This window comes from Protopterus annectens, chromosome 1.part1 (genome assembly GCF_019279795.1).
Source record: "Protopterus annectens isolate FY-2018-M chromosome 1.part1, PAN1.0, whole genome shotgun sequence".
Lineage (NCBI taxonomy): Eukaryota > Metazoa > Chordata > Ceratodontiformes > Protopteridae > Protopterus > Protopterus annectens.
In genome coordinates, this window is record NC_056726.1 from 348,844,859 (window position 1) to 348,869,481 (window position 24,623).

The 24,623-nt window shown below is 41.1% G+C and overlaps 1 protein-coding gene across 1 annotated transcript in view; it reads left to right on the forward strand.

The window, feature by feature from the left end:
* The window catches only part of MAD2L2 (mitotic arrest deficient 2 like 2), a 294,862-nt gene that overhangs the window by 117,604 nt on the left and 152,635 nt on the right, over nt 1-24,623 (forward strand). Inside the window, exon 3 of the mRNA XM_044075212.1 lies at nt 3,573-3,644. Within this exon, the coding sequence (XP_043931147.1) occupies nt 3,573-3,644 (72 nt within the window). The remainder of the gene's footprint in view (nt 1-3,572; nt 3,645-24,623) is intronic.

Genomic DNA, 24,623 nt, shown 5'->3' on the forward strand with positions numbered 1-24,623 from the left:
AGCAATTGTGCTAGTGCTTCATTTGCTTCCTGCAAGTCTGGAACTATTGAGTTTGCCAAGGGAAGCTTCTTGTGTTTTTCTAACTACAAAGTATTGGATTGGGTTTTCTCTACCACAAGCTAAACGGATAGTCAGGACTTCCTGAGCAACCAGGCATTTGCTCTACAACATTTCATCAGCTTTTACAAACATTCTAAGGTACTTTTTTATGGTTGTTGTGGTCTCCCCTCTCAGACTGTTGTCAGTTGTGTTCTAGTTTCTTTCCATCATTTGCAAGAGTTACAGGAATGTATATGCCTGGGATATAAACAGATTTAGTCCTACTTTACTTTTGAACTTCTAAACATCAGTGTATAACAGTGTATGAGTTTGAACTTGAGTTTGTTTACATAGCAATTGTAGTGCTTCTAGTGCTTCATTTGGTTCCTGCAAGTTAGGAACTATTGAGTTTACCAAGGGAAGCTTCTTGTGTTTATCTAACTACAAAGTATTGGATTGGGTTTTCTCTACCACAAGCTAAACGGATAGTCAGGACTTCCTGAGCAACCAGGCATTTGCTCTACAACATTTCATCAGCTTTACAAACATTCCAAGGTACTTTTTATGCTTGTTATTGTCTCCCACACAGACTGTTGTGAGTTGTGTTCAAGTTACTTTGCATCATTTGGAAGAGTTATAGGAATGTATATGCCTGGGATATAAACAGATTTAGTCCTACTTAACTTTGAACTGCTAAACATCAGTGTGTAACAGTCTTTTGTTACACTTTAGTTTAACATCTTGCCAATTCGAAGCAGTGAGGTTTCTGTGGATTTAAAAAGTGTTTTTCATCTTTTTTTCGTTCTGTTTTATCAGTGACATAATTCAAGTTTCATATATCCGTGTCATTTTTTTGAACTTTAGTAGCTATCCCAGCTACGGTCCACCACTAGTCTATCTGCAGGATCTGATTATATTTTATCAGTTGTTTGTTCTTGCACAACCTTATTAGTTTGGAAATGGGCTCAGTTTTAGAACCACAGGCAGAGACAATCCTATGCAGCTGGATGTCTGAAATATCTGAGGGCACTCTTAAGTAATCCCAAAAATAGTGGGAATTACTAGGAACTCGCATTCAGAAAACATGAATAGAATTATTGATAACCTCGTTTTAGTATAATTCATGCAATGATAAGGCAATTTTGTAGTAGGAAACCATTGCCTTGTTCTTGGAAGAGTACAATTAAAGAAAATCATCAGTCAGAATTGTTTGCATTATACAGACTAGACCACACCTTTTATCAGGTCTCATTAGACCCACAGTAAGTTTGTGTATTTTGAAGGGGGAATGTCTGTATATGCTGAGGCAAATGCACGTGTGTGCTTGGTCCAGGCTGGAAACATCCATTTGGATTTATCATTATGTGAGTAAAGATGTACATGCAGGAACTCGTGACTAGCATATTGTTTAGGTTTTTGCAGTTTGCGATGTTTTGTACATATACATATCTAGTGAAAAAAATGCATCTTTACATCAGCATTATTCACAGTTTTCACAGTTTTCACAGTGAATGAATTGTTCCTGACTATGATTGTCCTTCACAGTCATCTGAAGATCTTGTAGCTGTTGAAGAGGAAATGCAAATTTTACACTTCATTTTGGCATATTGGTTGAGACCGCAGTGGTGCGGTTAAAGTTGTCGCCTCACAGCAAGAGGTTTTCCAGTTCGATTCTCGGCTGGAGCGCCTTCTTTGTGGAGTCTGCATGTCCTCCCCGCGGTAGAGTGATGTTTAAAGACATGCAGGTAAATGCGTGCGTGAATGGGTGTGCCTTCTTTGAAGGTTGGACGTCGGGCTGGCACCTAGGCACTGTAAAAAGGGCTGGCACCTAGGCACTGTAAAAATCCACTGCCAATCATTAACAGACCGGAGTTACGCTGTGATGACCCCTAACCGGGAAAAGCCGAAAGACATTGATTTTTTGGGGGGCATATTGGTTGATTGAGCATAAGTTAGAATAGTCTTCTGGTTCAGCACTTGTAAGAGTTTTGTTGAAAAAAGACTGATGCCTGTTATTTGCAAACCACACTCTACAGGCTGTCTCTGCTATGGGCTTACTGGGTTTTCCAGTCTCTCCTGTTACCAAATAAGTTATTTTATTTTATTTTTTATTGACAAGGTTGGCCCTACTAGGCCTGTAACTTTTCTTCCGGGGGGGGGGTGGAGGGGTGGGGGGTGTTAGCCACGGTGGCATTTGTACTGACTAGTAGTAGTACTGTCATTTGGCACAAAGGGTTAAGGCTGTAAGTTGTAGTTTCTGTAGTACAGGATTTGATTCCCTCAGCCTTCATTTGCCTATGTGACCTCGAGCAAGTTACTTAACCAGACATTACTTCCAGATCACCCCTGAAAAAGGGCTGTGTGTCCAGTGGGTCTTCTTGTGTACAAGTGAATGTTATTGTGAGGGTTGGCATAATAGTTAAGGTGTTTACCTTACTGACACAAGATAACAGGGTTTGATTCCTTCCTTTGGGAAGCATGGCTAGGCTTAAACTCCCCCAGGATCATTAGGCTATCTGTAGAGGGTGCATTCATTTCTGGTTGGGGGTTTTAGTAACGGTTCAGTTGTTTACCTTACAGACACAATACAGGGTTTGAGTCTCACCTTTGAAGGGAAAATTGGCTAGCCTTAAAATAGTTTGCAAGGGAAGCTAGCTGCATGTATGTATCTGTAGTAAAACCTCAAAGAAACTAGTGCCTTAGTAAGATGAATGACAGCAGATAACATTCTTGGGCATACTGCAGCTTTCCCACTAGAACAGACCATTTGTCTAAAAAGGGCCTATAGCACTTCACCAGGCATGCAAAAGAAACAAGGTTGAAGTAGCACAACAGACCATAAACAATTTGGCTTCTAAACTGAAGAAGTACATTTGATCAGTGTCACATTCACCATACAATGTCTTGGTGGTGCAACATAAAAGACTGTAGGTGAGATTTCTTTCCATATATCTGTTTTCCCTTTGTATTTTAAGTTCATTCACTGTTTCTGAAAGTTCATGCTCTTGTAGAAGGCTGTTGTATATGACCTTGTGTATGTAACGGAGTTTACTTACCCTGTCCCCAGTACACCCAATCACCACTACACACAATTCTCAGACTGCTCTGTGTTGTGCTTAATGAATGCTTTGTCTGGATTTCTATTTCCTTGAGACATCAGTATATTTTTGTTTCCATCCTTTTATTTAGGGTGCACATTTTCAGTTTTTAAATGTTTTTCCTGTTGTCCTGATGCAGATCTGCTTGTAAGCAAGGAGTCTTTCCATTGCATTCCAAAGCACAGAAGGTTTCTGACTGCTGCTGATGCATCCTCTAGTCCATCCCATTATTCTTCTATACTCATTAATTCCTTACTTTGTTAGCTAACCCTGAATAGCAAGTATGAATATTTGACAAAGAGCACACTTCATTCTCTTAGACAGAATGTACCATTTCCATTGCATGTGCTTAGAATTGTTGAAGTAAGCATGGCTAGTTGCATAGCTGCCTGCATTATTTAGAGCTCTCTTGTGTTTTATTTTCTCATTTATTAGATGTCCTGCCACCCAGAACTCAATCAGTACATCCAGGACACACTTCATTGCATCAAGCCACTGCTTGAGAAGGTATGTTGCTGCTCCAAATTTGAATGTAAAAAGTTCTTCATTGTGTAACTTCTGCATGTCTCATTTTTAATGTGTTCAACTCTTGTATGCATGTCCATATCTGCAGTTTTTGTGAATGATGCACATTAGCAACATTACCTTTATTTATAATTTTACTTTAATATCACTTAAATGGAATATTCAAATTGGAATTTCCCATTCCATGTGATAAAATTGTTTTTAGCATTGTTGAAATAAGCTGGTGTAGCAACATAGTTATTGAATGAAGACTAAAAAGCTATACCCATTGCCAGTGAGGGCTAGCTAGATATGCATGTAGCTCAAGAAGAATTCAGCAGCTCAAGAAGAATTCAGCAGCCAGGGAGGGGCCTGCCTTTTACTAATGTGTCTGGGAGGTAATACCTTTAGTGGTCCCTGTGAAGGCTGCCAGCCCAGCTATATAGAATTTTGTAAATAATTCTTGTGTAACAAATGTAAGAAAACTGTGTTATGTTCTGAGCTTCCGAAAATGTAACCATGGTGCACCCTGCTGGAAGAAAGCTGATAAGTAAATGATTTTACTACTGTTTGATCTCAAGCTCGGAGACAGGATGTCAGAGCATGGAGATTATTGCTATTGTCCTAAGGCAGAGATAATTACTAGGTTTCACTTGCACAGTGTCTTTTATTGCTGTGGCTTCCTGGCAGGTGCAGATCACAAAGAAATGTTAAAATTTTGAGTTCTGTGAGCCTGGGAAACTTCAGCAGAAGTGTCAAGAATGATGTAATCTAAAATGACTCCGCAGCAATGTGTATTATCAATTTAAGGGCCATCTCAGAAAGTAAGAATAACATTTTGTATTTTGTTCTGAATTTTACAACAATTCACCAGCATTGTACCTTGCTCTGTAAGTAGGATCTTAAATCTTAGTATTTCTCTTAGAGATAGAAACAGCAAGATTAGTCTGTTTTTTACATTTATGTGAGACTATCCTACAATGTTGTTTTTAAGTAATTCTTATGATTTTTGAACTCTCTAATGTCATTATGTTGAGTTAATAAGTATTGTCTTGTATTTTTATTATTTATTATTAAATATATTTAAACCTCTTAACTGTGACTGATTTGCATAGAGATATTTAATCTCTTAGTGTACTTGTATGTATTTGGTGATACTGTATAAGCCTTCAACTGTCAGTCACACTTACCAATTGGATAATAATAGTGCACAGTAGAATTGGACACCTTTTGGTAAGGGTTTTTATAGTAGTTGATAGTAGTGGTTGGTGGCAGTCAGTACTACCATATTTTTATTTTTATTTTATTTTATTTTACATTTGTTGACCGGGATAATCCGACTGGATTTATGTCCATTTTCAGTGAAGGCCCGGGGAGAAAAGCTCCAAACAGTAGCAAATTTAAAGTTAGAGAGACAATTACAAATTCACAACACATTAACATATAATTTCCACAGTATCATACAGGATGATAAAGAATAGACACAGTACAAGTATTTACAGTGAATGCCAGGTCACCTGAGATCTAAACGTAGTCAATGATTCAACTAGCCAGGATTAATGCAATGGCAATTCCTTATTTTCCCCAAGTATATTTTAAGTTTCGCTTTAAATTGACTTAAAGAGGAGAGTGAGGTTATATCAGAAGGTAATTTGTTCCATGCTTTACCTGCCGAGTTGGTAAGGAGAGAATCACCGGCTAAATTATTAGATTTACAGGTCTGGATGAGGAGTCGGCTGGATGAACGCAGTGATCTAAGGTTGTTACACGGGGTAACCAGTTTTTTAAGCGAAGGGGTGTAGTCAGGGTTGTATATTATTTTGTGGGTCAGAACTAGAATGTTGTATGATATTAAATTTGGTAGCTCAAGCCATTTAAGTTGGGTTAGGTTGGTGCAATGATGGGTCCTGAAAGGTAACCCAGTAACAAACTTAGCAATATGATTATAACAGATGGTCAGTTTGTTCATGACAGTTTTACTGGTATTATGGAGAACAGGGGATGCATACAGGAGAGTAGAGAGAAGGTGAGTTTGAGCAATGGCAATTTTGGCTTGGGGAGTCAGGAAGCATTTTATTCTATATAGCGAGCCTATTTTCTTATTAATAGTTTTGATCATTTGGTTTATATGTATATCAAATTTTAGGTTGTTGTCAATAGTTACCCCTAGTAGTTTTGTAGAGAGGTCCGGAGAGATTATGGTCCCATCCTTGGCTTGGATTGTAAAGTTAATGCTGTTAGACCTTTGAGTAGGTAGAAATAGCAGCATTTTAGTTTTTTTGGGATTAAGTATCAGGCAACGACTATAGAGCCAGTTTTCTATTTTGTTAAAAGTGGATTGGGTCAATATTTGTAACTCTGTGGGGGTTGTGCTAGAGCAGATCAGCGTAGAGTCCTCTGCATATTGGATACAACTGGCGTTAGGTATGACAGTATTCAAGTCATTGATAAAGATAGAGAATAATAGTGGTCCCAGTATGGATCCTTGTGGGACACCCAGTGTGTTGGGTAATAATGTAGAGAGTTTAGTCTGCCATAGTACTGCCTGTTTTCTACCAATTAGATAGGAACTGAACCACTGAAGGATTTTAGCATCTAGACAAAGTGACTGCAGGGTATTGATTAGAAGTTTGTGGTCCACCATATCAAAGGCTTTGGACAGGTCCAAAAATAGTGCAGAGGAAATATTGTTATTATTTCGATGGGTATTTATGGTATTGGTGAAGACAAGTAGGGCTGAGGTAGTACTATGGAGAGGTCTGAAACCATGTTGGGTGTCTGCCAGTAGATTGTTGGAAAGAAGGTGTTGCATAAACTGTTTTTGAACACATTTTTCCATTATCTTTGCAAGAGGAGAAAGTATAGAAATGGGCCTGTAATTCGAGAGCTCGGTGGAAGTGCCACCTTTATGGAGAGGAATTACATAGGATATCTTCCAGATGTCAGGGATTTTAGCCTCTGCTAAAGAACGATTGTTAAGTAATGACACAGGGTAGGCAATGGCCTCAGCTGATATTTGCAAGTATTCAGCTGGGAGTTGATCAGCGGAGAGTGTGGTGGGTTTTAGTTTTCTGATTAATTTGCAGATAAATGAGGTGGCTACAGGTTGAAAGTTAAATAAGGGAAGATTATTAAAGGTGGGGGAATCAAGTTTGTGGGAGCTGAGTGGCAGTTGGCTGGAGAGGGCTTGGATTGTCTCGGTGAAGAAGCGGTTGAAGCTGTTGGAGACTACATCTGGGGGTTTATCGATGAGCGTGGCTGGGACAGGGGTGGTGGAGCGGCCAGGGTGAAGTAGATTGTTTAGTCCAGCCCAAAATTTTTGTGGGTGGTTTTGATGTTCTGTCTGCAGTTTATAATAGTATTGTCTTTTATCAAGTAATATTTGTCTTTTGGTTACATTCCTAAGTTGTCTGTAGTTGATTTGGTCGAGAGGGTGTTTAGTGGTTCGCCATGCGGTCCAAGCTTTGTTTCTAAGTTTGATTTTGAGCCTGGTCTCTTTTGAAAGCCATGGAACATCTACTGTCTTTGTTTTCTTAGAGCGAATAGGAGCATGAAGATTTAAGAATTTCTAGGAATTTTTTGTTGAAATACAGCACTGCTTCGTCTAGGGGTAGATGTTTTAGTATTGCTCAGTTGCAAGAATTTAATTCTAGTTGAAATCTGGTCGGGTCAAATTTCTTTTTGTTTCTGACAGATCTTAGTAAAGGTTGTTTGGGAATGGCTATTTTGTGCTTAAGTATATAGGTGAGGTGGTGGTCACTTAGGCTATCAGGGAGGGTTCCAGATGTATATTGGTTAGGATGACTATTAATAAGCACCCAGTCAAGTATACTCTCTTTCTGGTTAGACTTGCCTATTCTAGTGGGGGTGTTAATAATTTGCGTAAAAGAGTGTAGGTTAATATGGGTGGAAGGAGCTTCTGGGGAACAGGTAGTCCAATCTATATTAAAGTCACCAAGAACTAAGGTTTCTTGAGGGTAGTGGCTAGATATCCAATGAAGGATGGCTTCAAGAGTATCTATGTTATTGCCTGGGGGAATATACACACAGATTATGTAGATGAATTTATTAATGTTGATTTGTAGTTTGGAAATTAGGATTTCTGCATTGTTAATTTGAGACGGTTGTATGATATCTGTTGAAACTATTAGATCAGATTTATAGAGTATGGATACCCCACCCCCTTTTCTAAAGATTCGGTCTATTCTATGTATATTGTATCCTGGGAGTAAAATTTCATTATCAGTAGTGGTGGGTTTTAACCAAGTTTCAGTTAGGCACAGGATCTCTGGAGAGAGGTTAGCCAAGAGTGCATGAAGTTCATGTACCTTGTTGTTAATGCTTCTAATGTTCAGATGACAAGTAAAAAGAGAATTGGCAGGGCGAGAGATTATAGGGTGGGAGCAAGGGTCTTTGTTAGGGGGAGTGTGCAAGTCAGTGTTGGTTGGGCCAGGGTTAGGGTGTATATCCCCATCTGATAGTAGAGTAAGTCTAAGTTTGGAGATAAGTTTCAAGAATTTATTTACAATTTTGTAAGTATGCCTCAGTTTGGGGCTAATTTTTTTGAGGTGTATGGGTGTGGAAGTGGTGAGCAAGAAGTTGGGTTCACCCAGCTACCCTGGATGTGAAAATAGTTAGGAGTTTTAGTGTGAAAAGTGATGGTATCGGCTTTAAGAATTGAGAACCCTAAGAGAGGTTGAGTTTCGTACAAGGTTAAGAGATATGGGGCTATTAGTAATGGTACTAGAATGGAGTACCACATGTCTATGGGTTAGGAGAGCTAGGGCCCTGAAAATACACTTATAGGTGATAGAGAGAGATGGGTAGCTATAATATGAGAGTGAAGGAGGAGAGGCGGGGAGTGGGCAGGTACAAGATCAGTGAGATAGCAAGAGATTGGGTGAGGGGATTGAGTAGAACGCAGAAGGTGATAGGAGCTGGTGTTTGTGGGTGTGGTTTATTGGCTATAAATGTAGAGGTAGCGGGGGCGGGTGGGATATGGGGGCAGGGAGGGGAGCGAAGGGGGCATAGCTGGAGTCTGGGCAGAAGGGGGCATAGCTGGAGAACCTGTGCCAGCCTTCCCCCAGGAGTGTCTGTGTGTTTGTACATAACTCAAATCTGTGTGTGTGTCTGTGTGTCAGCTACTTGGGCAGGGACACAAAGCACTGGTTAGACAGAGAGGGTGCTGGAGGTTTTGGCTTGACCGAGATCTGAACCCTATAGCTGTGCCAGTGGGGAGACTTATTGGGGATCTGGTGAGAAAGGGAGGAACCAGCACTAGACTAACTGTGATCTCTGTGTGCTCAAAAGGGAAATTGTACTTTACTGTGTGTGTACTTGTTATACCACCACTGCTACCAATTAATATGTGATGCCAGTGCACTGTCCCAGCAATCAAGGAGCCTCGATCCTCACCACTAATACCAGTGAGGGGCATCCACATTAGGAGGATAACAAGTACACACAGTTTGTTAGATGTAAGAGATGTGTAATCATGCATTCTTTTACCTATGAGCCTTACAGTGACATAATTAAGCAACACACTGCAATGAAAGACTAAGTGCCATTTGAAGCCCAGAATCTCTACTTCTCCTTAATTGTAATCCCTGAACAGTGATGGTATGGTCAAAATGCCAGTGAGACAAAAAAAAGTAGTTTTCTGTCCAACCCGCTTACTTGACTGTACTTCAGGTTTAGTTTTATTTTGAGGTGGATACATATTAGAATCTAACACGATCACTTAGATTTGAATCACATAGTGAGGATGTTCCTGCCTTAGGTGAATACCCTTTAGTCCAAAAAAGTTTTGATATTTTGCTGTACTATTGCATGTTAAGTTGTCTATCTCGCCTTCGTTCTTGCTGGTTGGGTTCGGAGCCGAGCCTCGGCTCTGACTTGGCCATCTTCAATAGCTCAAGAGCTGTTTACTGGCTCGAGGCTACCCCTTATCCCATAATGCCTTGCAATAGCTACCCAGATCTCGTTTGCCGCTTCAGCTGCGAGGTGTCATTTTTCTGGCTCAGGCTTGTATAAAGTTTTTTGTATAACTTTCTTCACTAGAATTCAACCCTTCTAGTATCTTATTATTAATGATGGTCTTGTTTTTTGTGATAGATAGTTGATTAGCTTGTAGTATCCCTCCTTTTCCTTGTAGAACTCATTTAATTTAGAGAGTTCTCCCCCCTACCTCTTCTTGTCAGGTTAGCCGTTTAAGTTAGAGGCTTTCCTTCTGCCTTTCTCTTATAGGCTAGCCGTTTAAGTTAGAGGCTTTCCTATTAGCTTAAAAAAAAAAAACTGTAGCTATAGTCTTTGTAGTAGTGTGTGTTTTTTGTAGACTGTATATTGCTTCTGGTTGTTAGTGTATAATTGTTTTTCCTTCTACTTTAAAGATGTTAAAGGAGTCCAAGGTTTCTGGGTTCAAGAAGTGTGACTCGTGCTGTCAGAAAATGTCTCTGACAGATGGGCACACTTCTTGCGTCTGTTGTTTAGGCGCTGTGCACCTGCAGGACTCTTGTTCTATTTGCCATGCCTTTAGCAAAAGAGTCCTGCAGGAGTATAAGAATAAGCTTATTCTTGGGGGTCTTTTAAAACCCCAGGATTCATCGGCCAAGAGCTCACAGCCTGTGAAACCCCCTAAATCCACTAAGCCGTCTGCTCCAAGTTCAGAGCCGTCTTCGGTTCAGGATTTACCTTCTACGTCGATTCTGGCTGGCACCGACAAGACAATCGCCCCGTCAGCTCTATCAGAGGCTTTGGAGCCGTTGCGGAGCCACAAAAGGCTGAGGTCCCCTTCACTAGAATCTGTGCGTTCATCTCCTCAGTCTCCTTTATTTCAGAGCGAGCGTAGTCACCAATCCTCTCACTCCTCTCGATCCTCTAGGCTGTCGGATCACGATGTGGGGAGAGTGGTCAATAGGTTGCTAAAGTCGCAGGCACTAGCCAAATTGTTGTCCAGCCTTCCTCAACCGGTATCGGCTCCGTCCGCTTCTCTCAATGTTCCTCCTCCGACTCCGAGTTTGGAGCCGGAGTTCGTTGGGGTTCGAGTAGTGGAACCGTCGGCTCCGATAACTCTTGTCTCCTTCTGTTTTGATGTCGGCTCCGATTCCCTCAGTGGTGTCTTCCATCGAGGGATCTGGGCGCTGAGGCTCCCTCATCAGCTCTGAGGGGGCGTGTGGCATTGGACCCTTGTCCGACCCGTTCTCCCTCTTGGAGCTTCGGCGCAGGTGAGCTCTGCTCCTACATCGGCCTCTGAGCCGTCTCCCTCGGTGCGGAGAAAGATTCCTATTTCTATGGAACCGGAGCTTTCTCTGCATCGTGGCAGGGACACCTTCGATGTCATGCGGAGTGTGCGGTCTCCTGAGTCCGCTCCACTATCAACCCAACCGGCTCCGCCCCCTGTAGTGCCAGTGTCAACTTCTGCTCTTCCTCCAGACCCCAAGCGTAGGGAACCGATGCTCCAGGACACCCCATTGGATGTTTCCTCCTCTTCTGAGGCCTCTCCTGATCACTCAAAAGAGCCCCCTCGGAAGAAAAAGTGTAAGAGGAAGCACATTGACTCCCCCGAGTCTGTCACTTCTGATACAGACTTAAATGATTCGGAAGGGTCCCCGAGATCCCCCTCTCGGACATCCTAGAAATGCTTAAGCAGAGGGGGAACTGGAATCCCCTAGCCCCTTCTGAGGATGTGTCTGTATTTCTGGATGCTTTCGGTTCCCGACCTTCCACCTCCTGGGTGTCTCCACCTTTCGATCCACTTATGACGGTGGTGGCTCGAAAGGCTTGGTCAGCTCCAGATACAGTGGAACCAACTTAGAGGAGACCTAGTAAATTTATAACAGCACCCCAGGATAAGCAGTTCCTTTCAAAAGGTGTCCCTGTTGATACTGTGGTGGTAGCAGCAGCCACCAAAAAAGAGTTAGTGGAGACCTCTTCATCTGTCCATCCCCCTAACAATGAGTCTAGGATGATGGACAGATATGAGAAGTGAATGTTCGCTTCAGCAACCTTCTCTATGAGGTCACTGAACTACCTGTGTCATTTTACCCGACTTCAAAGAGATCTCCTTAAAGAGCTCGAAGATACCCTCCAAGATCCTACAGCTGAGGGAGCACAAGCCAAGGTAGCTTCCCAGCTAGCGAAGCTTAATTCTGTTGTTAACTCCTCCATGAGGCTCATTTCCTATGCAGCCGATGGGGCAAGTAGAGCCGCTGGTACCGGGGTGGCCCTTAGGAGGCATGCCTGGATGCGGCTGTGTAACTTTGCAGAACCTTTTCGAGCATCCTTCACCAACACTCCCTTTGATGGTTCCTTTCTTTTTGGACCACAGGTGAAAGACACTTTGACTAGGTGTGAGCAAGAAGGTAAGACTTTCTCTGCCGTGGGAGTCCATTTTTCCACTCCCTCTAAACCCTACCCCAAGGGTCAGAGGAGTGGGAAGATGTGGTCCCGTAAATCTCGGGGAGCCTTGCCTGACACACGTAGTGATTTTTCCTCCAGAGACAGAGGGGAAAACAATAGTAATAGACACCGCCCTCGTGGCAGAGGGGGTCCGCAGAACCAGGGCAACAGAGAATCCTTCTTTGATAAGCCCTTCCAGCATCCCTGAAGAGTTGCCCAGCTGCTCAACTCTGGAGGCAGTCGGGGGAAGACTTTTGCTGTACCCAAAAGCCTGGCGAAGTTCAACACAAGACAGATGGGTACAGTCCGTTATATCCGGAGGTTACAAAATTCCCTTCCATCAGCCCCCTTTACAGTCAAGGAAGACCCTCCCAGATGTTCCACCAATCTGAAGGAGTAAGCAGTAATAGAAGTTTCAAAACTGCTAGAAAAAAGAGCCATCCAGGAAGTCCCGGCAGACCAGCATGGATCCGGAACTTACTCAAGGTTCTTTTTAGTACCAAAAATGATAGGGGACTACAGACCGATTCTGGATCTCAGCAGACTAAACAGGTCTGTGCAAAGAACGAAGTTTCGGATGGTCACGCTACAGTCCATTCTACCCTTTCTGGGTCAGGGCAATTGGATGTGCTGTATAGATCTTCAGGACGCGTACTACCATATCAAGATGGACAGGCGCCCCAGGAGATATCTTCGCTTCCGGCTGGGGGCCAGTCATTATCAGTTCAGAGCTCTGCCCTTTGGTCACACCACAGCCCCCAGGGTGTTCACCAAATGTATGGCAGTGGTCAATCCAGGTGTTTCCGTATCTAGACGACTGGCTTCTTACTGCTACCACCAGGCATCAACTCATGCAAGCACGGGACTACACAATCACAATCTACTCACAGCTCGGCATCACAATAAATTTCGAAAAATCTGCCTTGTTGCCCTGTCAATATATCACTTACATAGGAGCAGACTTAGACACAAGGGATATGTTTGCAAGGCTACCACCAGAAAAGGTGTCCGCAATTTGTCAGCAGATACAGGTTCTGATGCAGAGCAAAAGGATCAAGTCAGGTATGTCCTTCAAACTCTAGGTTCCATGGCAGCAGCCATTCTCCTAATCCCACTGGTGCGCTTTCATATGAGGATTCTTCAGTGGTTTCTGTTTACGCAGTGGTCTTTCCAAGAGCTATCCATGACTTACAAAATCATGATCACGGATGCATGCAAAAGGCATCTTTCTTGCCGGATGGTCTCCCCACTAGTTACTCAGGGCAGACCTTTCATACAACCCCGTCCGGTAGCCACAGTGACAACAGATGCCTCCCTGATAGGGTGGGGGGGGCATTATCTGGGCAAGACAGTCCATGGCACGTGGCAACCTCACGAGTACCATCTGCACATAAATGTCCTGGAAATGAGAGCCGTGCTCCTGGCGTTGCAAGCCCTTCAAGACTCTCTTCCACGTGGGACCATTGCTATTCAAACGGACAACATGTCAGTGGTGTGGTACATCAACAAGCAGGGCGGAACCAGGTCCTACCACCTATGTCGAGAAGCACTTAGACTTTGGCAGTGGGCAATTTCCTTCCAACATTTTCTGATTGCGACGCACATCCCCGGGAGATCGTCATAGCGGACAGGCTTAGTAGAGCTATTCTCATGCCTCACGAGTGGTCCCTGAATCAGGAAGTTGCGAATCTTGTTTTCCGCAAATGGGGACAGCCTTGTTGCGATCTCTTTGTCACCCCTTTCAACAGTAAATGTAGCAACTACTTCTCCCTTCTTCCGCTCCTGGGTCACACACCCAGAGATGCTCTAGTCCACGATTGGCCCCAGGGACTTCTTTATGCCTTTCCTCCTTTCCCTGTGATACTCAAACTTATACAGAAAGCAATATTGTTGGGTTACAAAATGATCCTCATTGCTCCCTACTGGCCTTGACAGATATGGTTCCCGTTCCTGCACCATTACCTTCTCGATCAACCATGGATTCCAGACCTCTTGGTTCATCAATCAGGCGGATTGCATCAATCCCTCAAAACTCTCCAGCTCACAGCTTGGATGCTCCCACTTCCAACCTTAGCCAGGCTTCCCAGCATTTCCCCAGCAGTCCATGACATTATCGTGTCCTCTCACAAGTCTACAACGAGGAAGACTTATGCTAGCAAATGGAAACTTTTTTTGTTTGGCAAAGACTAGGAATGTGAATCCCTTTTCAGCCCCAGTCCACAAAATCTTGGAATTCCTAGCTCAACTGTTTCATTCCCGGTCCGCTTCTTCTACGATCAGGGTACAAATGGCCATTTCTAACTTTCATGTTGGTTTTTTGAACTCTAACATTGTCTCATAAGCTATGTAAAGCTTTTTTGAGAGGGGCAACTCTTCTTAGGCCTCCAGTAGAGGATGACACTGCTCTTTTTGGCATTGAGCTTGAGGCCATGGCTCTGACACCAGATATCTGTCTCAGTGAGGCCCTTCTGTAGGATATCCACATCATTTGGAGACTTGACTATGGCTCCTAGTTTGCAGTCATCTGCCAACTTAGTTAGCGAGAAGCCTTCTGTGTTAGCCTGTACTTGAGAGTAGTAGATGCCAAACAGGAGCGTTCCAAGGACGGAACCCTGTGGTACTCCACTTGTCACTGCTTTGAGGTTAGATTTGGAGTCTGCAACTTTTACAGTGTGGGTTCAGTCAGTGAGCCAGTTGGCAACCCATCTTGTGATGTAGGGATTTATACCTAGTTTAGTGAGTTTAGCTATAATTCCAGAATGGGGGATAGTGTCGAAAGCCTTGGCAAGGTCAAGATAGGCTGTGTGAACCACCTTACCCTCATCCACGGCTTTGGTGACTGCCTCAAAGAAGTCGATCAGGTTCAAGAGGCATGATCTGCTTTCACAAACTCGAACTGGGTGGGATCCAAAGTTTGGAGGTTAGCAATGTCTTTGTATGAGTTCCATGATGATACGTTCCATGGCCTTGCAGACCAGACTCGTCAGGCTAATAGGTCGATAGTTTCCGGGATCAGTGGTGGCTCCCCCTTTGTGGAGTGGGATAACTGTTGCTGTGCGCCATTCAGTGGGCACAAAGCCTAATGCGAGGCTATTATTGAACAGGTGCTTAAGTGGGGAGCCAGTTCGTTCTGAAGTTCATGTAAAACACAGCCTGGGATGTTGTCCGGTCCCATGGATGCTGTGTTTTTGGCTTTAGAAAGTGCAGCTTTTACCTGCATAGTTGTGATTACAGGGACTCTGCATTCTTCCTGTATAAATATGGGCCCTTTAGGGGATGAGAAAGGGGTAAAGTTAGCACTGAACCTATCCGCCTGGATGTTGGCAATATCAGTTGCTTCTGTAATTTTCGTGCCTTTGTGCTGTAACTCAGAGCAGATCTGTGTGTTGCCAGCTAGATTCTTGACATAGCTATAGAATGCTTTGTGGTTGTCCTTGAATTTAGTGGCGATTTGGTTTTCGTAGCTAGCTTTGGAGGATCTTATAAGGGATCTCAGCTTCTTACTGAGGCTGACCAGGGAGCTCCTCCACTCATGGGATTTTACTCTCTTTTGCAACAGTTTCTTCCTTCTGTTGTATAGTTTGTTTACGGTAGGGGACCACCAGATTGGCTTCCTTTTTTTTTTGAGGATAGCGTCTTGGTTCTGTTTGGGATAACAAGATCCATGCACTTGTGTAGGTGCTTATAGAGTGCATTTGTGTATGATTCAGCAGTTGTAACTGTATTGTCCATCTGCATGGGTGTCATGAAGTTCACCACTTCCGTCTTAAGAAGCATGAAGTTGGTTTTGGAGAAATTTTTTACTGTGGTTTCCTTAATGATGGGTGGGGGTGGGATGTGGATATCAAGTGTGATAAGCCTATGGTCGGATCCCAAAGGGGTTTTGGGGGAAACCCCCTTTTGGTTTAAAAAAATTTTTTTTTGGGGGGGGGGGGGGGGGGTAAAATTTTAAAAGGTTTTTAAAGTTGGGGGTTTTTTTTTTTTTTTTTTTAAATTTTTTATTTTTTTAAAAAAAAATTTTTTTTTATTTATATATATATATATATAAAAAAAAAAAAAAAAAAAAAAAAAAAAAAAAAAAAAAAAAAAAAATTATTTTTTTTTTTTTTTTTTTTTTTTTTTTTTTTTTTTTTTTTTTTTTTTTTTTTTTTTTTTTTTTTTTATTTAAAAAAAAAAAAAAAAAAAAAAAAAAAAAAAAAAAAAAATTTTTTTTTTTATTTATGTATATATATATATATATATATATATTAATTTTTGTGTTGTATAAATATATATATATATATATAAAAAAAAAAAAAAAAAAAAAATTTTTTTTTTTTTTTTTTTTTTTTTTTTTTTTAAAAATTTTTTTTTATATATAATATATATTATATAATATATATATTTTTTTTTTTTTTTTGATTAAAAAATTTTTTAATTTTAAAAAAAAATTAAAAAATTAGGGAAAAATTTAAGAATTTTTCCCGTTTTTTTAAAAAAAAAATTTTTTTTAAAAATTTTTTTGGGGTTTTTTTTTGGTTTGTTTTTTTTTATAAAAAAATTTTTTTTTAAAAAAAATTTAAAAAAAAATTTTTTTTTTTTATTTAAAGGGGGGTTTTTTTTAAAAGGGAAAAATCAAAAAAAACCCCCTTTTTTTTTCCCTTTAAAAAATTTTTTAAAAAAAAAAAGGGGGGTTAAAATTTTCCCCCAAAAAAAAAAAAAAAATTTTTTCCCCCCCCCCAAAAATTAAAAAAATTTTTTTTGGGGGAAAAAAGAAAAAAAACCTTCCCAAAAAATTTTTTTAAAGCCGGTTTTTGGATTTTTAATTTTAACCCCTTTTTCCTTAAAAAAAAAAATTTTAAATTTTTTTTAAAAAAAAAAATTTAAACCCGGGGAAAAATAAATTTTTTTTTTAAAAACCCAAAAATTTTTAAACCCAAAAACCCCCCTTTTTTAAAAAATTTTCCCCTTTTTTTTTTAAAAAATTTTTCCCCCCCTTAAACCCCTCAAAAAACCCCCCAAAAAAAACCCCCTTTCCCCTTTCCGTTTTAAAAAATTTTAAAAGGGAAAAAAAATTTTTAAAATTTAAAAAAAAAAAATAAAATTTTTAGGGGGGGCCCCCCAAAAACCCCAAAACCCCCCAAAAAAAATTTTTTAAAACCCCAAAAAAAAAAAATTTTTTTTTTTAAAAGGGGGGGGCCCAAAAGGGGTTTTTTAAAATTCCCCCAAAAAGGGGCCCCCAAAAAATTAAAAATTTTTTTTTTGGGACCCCCCAAAAAAAAAAAAAGGGGTTTTAAAAAAACCCCCCCAAAAAAAAAAACCAAAAAGGGCCCCCCCTTTTTTTCCTTTTAAAAACTTCCCCCCATTTTTTTAAAAAAAACCCAAAAAAAATTTTTCCCCCTACCTTTTTTTAATTTTAAAAAAGGGGTTTTTTTTTTAAAAAACCCCAAAAAAATAGGAAATTTAAAAAATTTTTTCCCGAAAAAACCCCCCTTTTTTTTTTTCCCCCCCCCTTTTTTTAAACCCCCTTTTTTTTCCCCAAAAAAAAAGGGAAACCCAAAAAAAAAACCCCCCGGGGAAAATTTTTTTAAAAAAAAACCCCCCTTTTTACCCCCTTTTTTTCCCCCCCCAAAAAAAAAAACCCCCCTTTTTTTTTTCCCCCCCCCAAATTCCCCAAAAAAAAATTTTGGGGGAAAAAAAAAAAAATTTTTTCCAAATTTCCACTGACAGAGCCCAGTAGCAGACTCCAAATCCGACTGCAGACCATTGACAAGTGGAGTACCACAGGGTTCAGTCCTGGGTCCTCTCCTGTTTGGTATCAACTTCTCTGAAGTACAGGCTAACACAGAAGGTCTTTAATGAGAAGTTCAGATGACTGCAAGCGAGGAGCCATAATCAAAACTCCTAACGATGTGGACATCCTACAAAGGCTCACTGGAAACAGATGCCTGGTGTCAAAGCCATGGCTTCAAGCTCAATGCCAAAAAGTGCATCGTCATCCCCTTTGGTAAAAACTCTCTACCCATGAACTACAACATAGGCTGTAGCATACTTAACACCAAAAGTGTGATGAGACCTTGGGACACAGGTGGACAGTAGTCTCTCCTTTGATAATCACATCATACAGTAGTCAGGAAATCCTTCTATGTGGCACACCTCATCACAAAAGGTTTCTCATCAAGAAAAAGAGGTCATTGTTCCCCTCTACTCATCACTCATTAGACCCATTATAGAGTACAACACCCCTTTTGGTATGTACCTCACAAGACATCTACAACAACTGGAAAGGCCGCAGAAGTACCTCACAAAGAGGATTACCGGCCTCAATCAGATGCCCTACACAGGCATTCTCAAAAAACTCCAGCTTTACTCTGTCGCATATCGCCTTCTCAGAGGTGATCTTTGCCTGACATACAAAGCTGTCAAACCCAGAGCTGTTGATCCCACTACGGATCCAAACCTTGTCACCACAATAAACAGAACATGCCGGAGGGATAGATTCCTTGTCCCAGAGACTTCCCATACTCTGGAATAAAGTACCTATCTATATCAAACAAAGCTCCTGATTACACTCTTCAAGAAAAATCTTGATTGGATGGGAAATAGGAAATTCACCCCAGGGATCACATCTGTGGCTCTGCTCGACAGTGACACAGGAAAATAATTTTCTTGGGTGGCAAAAGCCAGGGTACCTTTTTGGCTAGGCTTGTATAGGCCCCGGGGCCGATAGCCTAGTACCTACATATGAACCTATAACAGATATAGCAGAAATCTAACAAAATGACCTGAAATTCTCTCTCTTCTCTGACATAGTGTGTAAAGACTTTGCCTTAGAATGAACAGCAGATGTAACTGTCTTTACTCCAGCAAACTGAATCTCACCATACCCCCCACGCAACACTTTAATATTGCTGGATTTTGTACTGTAGTGGTTATCGCATCTGTTTCACATGCAGAATGTCCGAGGTTAAATCCCCAGTGGAACTTCATGGGGAGATTCTATAATGTTCATAGGTTCATAGGTAGGTAGTAGGCTATTGGCCGTAGGGCCTATATAAGCCTAGCCAAAGGTACCCTGGCTTTCGCCACCCAAGAAAATTCTTTTCCTGTGCCACTGTCGAGCAGAGCCATAGAAGTGATCTCCGGGGTGAATTTCCTATCTCCCATCCAATCATCAAGATTTTTCTTGAACAGTGCTAATGAGGAGCTTTGTTTGATATTGATAGGTAGTTTGTTCCAGAGTATGGGAAGTCTCTGGGACAGGAATCTATCCCTCCAGCATGTTCTGTTTATTGTGGTGACCAGGTTTAGGTCCCTAGAGCATGTAGCTCATAGGGGTTGGGATTTCTTTAAGTGGAGCATGTCTAAAAGCTCTGGGTTTGACATAGCTGTGTGTGTTAGGCAGAGCTCGCCTCTGAGTAGGCGATATGCAATGGAGTAAAGCTGCAGTTTTTTGAGACTGTCTGCATAGGGCATCTCTTTGAGGCCGGTAATCCTCTTTGTGAGGTATTTCTGTGGCCTTTCCAGTTGTTGTAGATGTCTTGTGAGGTACATACCAAAAGGGGCATTGTACTCTATAATGAGTCTAATGAGTGATGAGTAGAGGGGAACAATGACCTCTTTCCTGGATGAGAAACCTTTTGTGATGAGGTGTGCCACATAGAAGGATTTCCTGACTACTGTGGCGATGTGATTATCAAAGGAGAGACTACTGTCCACCTGTGTCCCAAGGTCTCTTATCACACTTCGGTGTTAAGTAGACTACCACCTATGTGGTAGTTCATGGGTACTGAGTTTTTACCAAAAGGAATGACAATGCACTTTTTGGCATTGAGCTTGAGGCCATGGCTTTGACACCAGGCATCTGTCTCAGCAAGGCCCTTTTGTAGGATGTCCACATCTTTTGGAGTTTTGATTTTGGCTCCTAGTTTGCAGTCATCTGCGAACTTCGTTAGCCAAAGACCTTCTGTGTTGGCCTGTACTTCAGAAAAGTAGATACCAAACAGGAGAGGACCCAGAACTGAACCCTGTGGTACTCCACTTGTCACTGGTCTGAAGCTGGATTTGGAGTCTGCTACTTTCATAGTGTGGGTTCTGTCAGTGAGCCAGTTGGCAAACCCATCTTGTGACCTAGGGATTTATACCTAGTTTAGTGAGTTTATCTATAATTCCAAAGTGGGGGATGGTGTCAAAAGCCTTGGCGAGATCTAGATAGGCTGTGTGAACCACCTTACCCTCATCTACGGCTTTGGTGACTGCTTCAAAGAAGTCTATCTGGTTTAGGAGACATGATCTGCCTTTTACAAACCCGAACTGGGTGGGGTCCTGAGTCTGGAGATTACCAATGTCATTGTTTACAAGTTCCATGATGATACGCTCCATAGCCTTGCAGACCAGGCTCATTAGGCTAATGGGGCGGTAGTTTCCAGGGTCTGTGGTAGCTCCCCCTTTGTGGAGTGGGATAACTGTCGCTGTGCGCCATTCAGTGGGCACATAGCCTGAGGTGAGGCTATGATTGAACATGGTACTTAGGTGGGGTGCCAGTTCGTTCTGTAGTTCATGTAGAACACAGTCTGGGATGTCGTCAGGTCCCATGGATGCTGTGTTCTTGGCTTTGGATAGTGTGTTTTTTTTACCTGTGCAGCCGTGATTACAGGAACTTTGCAATCTTCTGGTATAGAGATGGGCCCTTTAGGGGATGACAGAGGGGAAAAGTTAGCACTGAACCTATCTGCCAGGATGTTAGCAATATCCGTTGGTTCTGTATATTTAGTGCCATTGTGCTGTAACTCAGAGCAGATCTGAGTGTTGCCATTGAGATTCTTGACATAGCTATAGAATGCTTTGTGGTTGCCTTTAGAGTCAGTGGCGATTTTGTTTTCATAACTAGCTTTGGAGGATTTTATGAGGGATCTCAGCTTCTTACTGAGGCTGACCAGGGAGTTTCTCCAATCATGGGATTTTACTCTTTTTGCAACAGTTTCTTTCTTCTGTTGTAGAGTTTGTTTATGGCAGGGGACCACCAGATTGGCTTCCTTTTTTGGAGGATAGCATCTTGGTTCTGTTAGGGATTACACGATCCATGCACTCATGTAAGTGCTTATAAAGTGCATTTGTGTAGGATTCAGCAGTCATACCTCTATTGTCCATCAGCATGGGTGTCATGAAGTTTGCACTTCTGTCTTAAGAAGCGTGAAGTTGGCTTTGGAGAAATTTTTTACTGTGGTTTCTCTAATGGGGGGTGGGGGAGGGATGTGGATGCCTAGGGTGATTAACTTATGGTCGGATCTGACCAACGAGGAATTGACCTCTGGTGTGGAGCACCAGTTGCCCATGTTGGTAATAACCAGGTCTAGGATATTGCTGCCCCTGGTGGGGGTGTGGATAAGTTGATCCATGGCAATGGAATTTATGAATTCCAGAAAACGTTGAGCACAAGTATGGTTATAGGGTCTGTTTATTTCTGTCTGTCTGTCAGTTGTTAACCATGTAGGGGCACTGGTCCATAAACCCTGTTCAGGCATAACATGGGCCATTACGGTAGTACTTTACAATGAATCATTATTAAAAGAATCATAGACTTTACAAACACTTGCTATACATGTACCAATCTTTAAAAACCTACCACTATTCTCTGTACCTCCCTGTCTCTGTCACCTGCTTCCTATCTCTTTGTCACCTTCTATTCACCTCTCACTCATTCTGTCCACCTGCTTTATACCCTATAACCATGCTTTTCAGCTTGAACCTTACACATTAATATACCCTTTTTTATGTTTTTAACTCCGATGTTCTGCATCCTTATTTCCTGTTCACAGCTGACTTTCATACACTTTGCCACTTCTACTTTTCACTTTCTCCCATGTGATAGTAACTTCCCATATACATCATCCTCTGTACTAACCTATCTCTTTCTTTCGTTCTTTCTTTCTTTCTTTCTTTCTCTCTCTCTCTCTCTCATAGATTAAGACCTTTATTTGTAATTAATGAAATATCACTGTTAAACTTGCGTTTTTTTGCAACCTTTTATCCTAATTTCTATGTATCAACATTGTATGCAAATCTTTTGTATCTATTTTGTAAGTTAATTTAAATTTTCTGAAGCTTTTCTCCCCGGGCCTCCACTGAAAATGGGCTCTTCTAGGCCCAGTGGACTTTCCCGGTCAACAAATGCAATAAATAAATAAATAAACAAGTAAACACTATAAGAAAATTAGAGACCATAAGTAACGTAGCTTTATATCAGAAAATCCTGTGTGCGGTCCCTTGTGGATGTGTTATCAGTCTGGCCGCTAATGAGCTGTTTTCTGTTGTCTAGGGTTTGCGTCCTTTAGTTTCCATTTTCCTAGTTTCTCACTTAACTAGACATTGCTGTGATGGAATATGGAATTGGGTAGGCACAGAAATGAGCTCACGAGCTGCATGCCTATAAACAAGTCAAACTCATTCCACCTACACTAACAATTAATAACAATGACTTGTGCTATTTACCTGCACTTTAGTATCAGATGTTTTTCTGTCATTAATTATATAAAGATAAGTTATCATTACAGATATTTGTTAGATAACCAGAAATGTTTATATTGGGAAACCTAAACACTGATTGACGTGTGACTGTGTGTAAACCACATCCTCCATTACTTTTTTTTTTTCAGTCTGACCCAAGTCCTCCAGATACTTAGCAAGACAAGATAGTATACTAGTCTGGTTATTAACAAGGAACCAAAGTAAATTGGTGCCTAACCCCATTAACACAGAATATATGCAGTCAGGAATAGAACATGTAATGCAGACTCCTTTAGCCTAATCATTAAGCATTGTAATTAGCAATAATCTCTCACACTCACTTTTAATCTCTTCTAAAGAATGTAAAAATGGCATCTGGGTAAAGCATAGTTAAGCTTGGAAGATTGCAGCTATCTATAAAACCAACAAGCTTTTCTCCATAACCAGGAATGGTTTCCAGCTAGTTCAGTTCTATATTAAATCAGCGAACACTTAAAAAAGTGAACCCTGATTTATTGACCCCATGTAAGCGAAAGCTTACAATCCCGAACACTTAGAACAGCGATTTTTTTTCCCCAGGGAAAATAAAAATTGCTATTCCACAAAAAAATTAAAAAAAAACTTTAAAGCATTGCATAAAGTGGGGGGGCTGTTCCCCCCACACACCCCTACATAAATATACCAACTCCGAGATCACACTACAGTGAAGAAAACGGCTAATTAACGGAGGCGGCCAAACGATTTCTTTCCCAGGGAAAGTGTTTATATGCCGTTTAGCTAATTTGCTGTTTCGTGCTTTCAAGTTCGATCAAGACACTTTCGAAGGAATGCATCTTCGATTATATAATAGGAACCCGCTGCTTCATAGTACAGAGACAGCATTTTTATCCTTCATAGACTATACCCTCAGCAGACACAGACAGGACAAACGTGTCAGCACCCTATTAAAACTTTTAAAAGCTTTTAATACCATGTCATATCCAGTATCCTTACTAATCTGTATGGTTAATGCAGGCATCAGACAACTGTTTACAAGCTGGCTCACCCAACGTAGTCTGTCAGTTTTATGTTAGAACAGTGATATATCTATCCCTCCATGTGTCACAGTAAGCATCCCACAAATATCAATATTAGGCCCGCTACATGCATATGATTCCTTCTTATGGTCAATCACATCCCTGGAAAGTTTCAGTCAGACCTACAGCTGTTATTTTTCAAAACTAGAGAAGTGGTTGAAGCAATTTAGTCTACCCCTGAATGTTAGCAATAAAAAAATTAATGCTACTCTCTATCTCAAACACACACAAATTGATTATAATAACCCCATCCTGTTGCCGGGCTAAAACAAAAGCAAAATTAGTACCATACACAAAACACTGTGGTCTACTTGATTTAGCAGGATGGGTGGATTTGGTATAATGTTTAAGCTCTTGACCTCATAAACACAAGGTACAGGCTTTGATTCTAGCCTCTGGCTATTGACCAAGCTTAAAATGATCCTTCAGGACAGTTAACCTAATATTTACCTATAAACCAACATTTAAATTTGAACAATCTATATCCAAACTATAACCTGAATGATTAACCAGAAGCTTGAACTGCTTTATGAAGCCAAGTTTATTGATTAGTCAAGCCTGTGCTTCCACTGTACACACCTTCCTCTTACCAAGCCTGTTGTATGCATCATCAGTATTCAGTAACCTATAGACTTAACAGATAAGTAAACAGAATTGTCAAATTTGCAGCAAACCTCAAAAATAACCCACCATGCGAGACACTAAAGAAATTGAATTGACTAGAGTTTGCCATCGCTCTGGGTCATTCTTATATGAAGACCCACAATATCTTCTGTAGCCCTCAAAATACCCCAACTACAAGCTGTATGCTCAAATGGTATAGCCGAGTCCCTTAAATCTGATAACCATCATAGAAATTCCTTTATATATAACCCAGTTATGGACTTTCCTCCCGCCAGCCTAACGATAATCACATCTCATACACATTTTAGCAGTGTACAGGAGTATCTAGCCTGAAAACGGGCTTTCCAGATTTCATGTATCGTAATGCCTTCATTCAGGCTCTTCTTATCCCAGACTACCA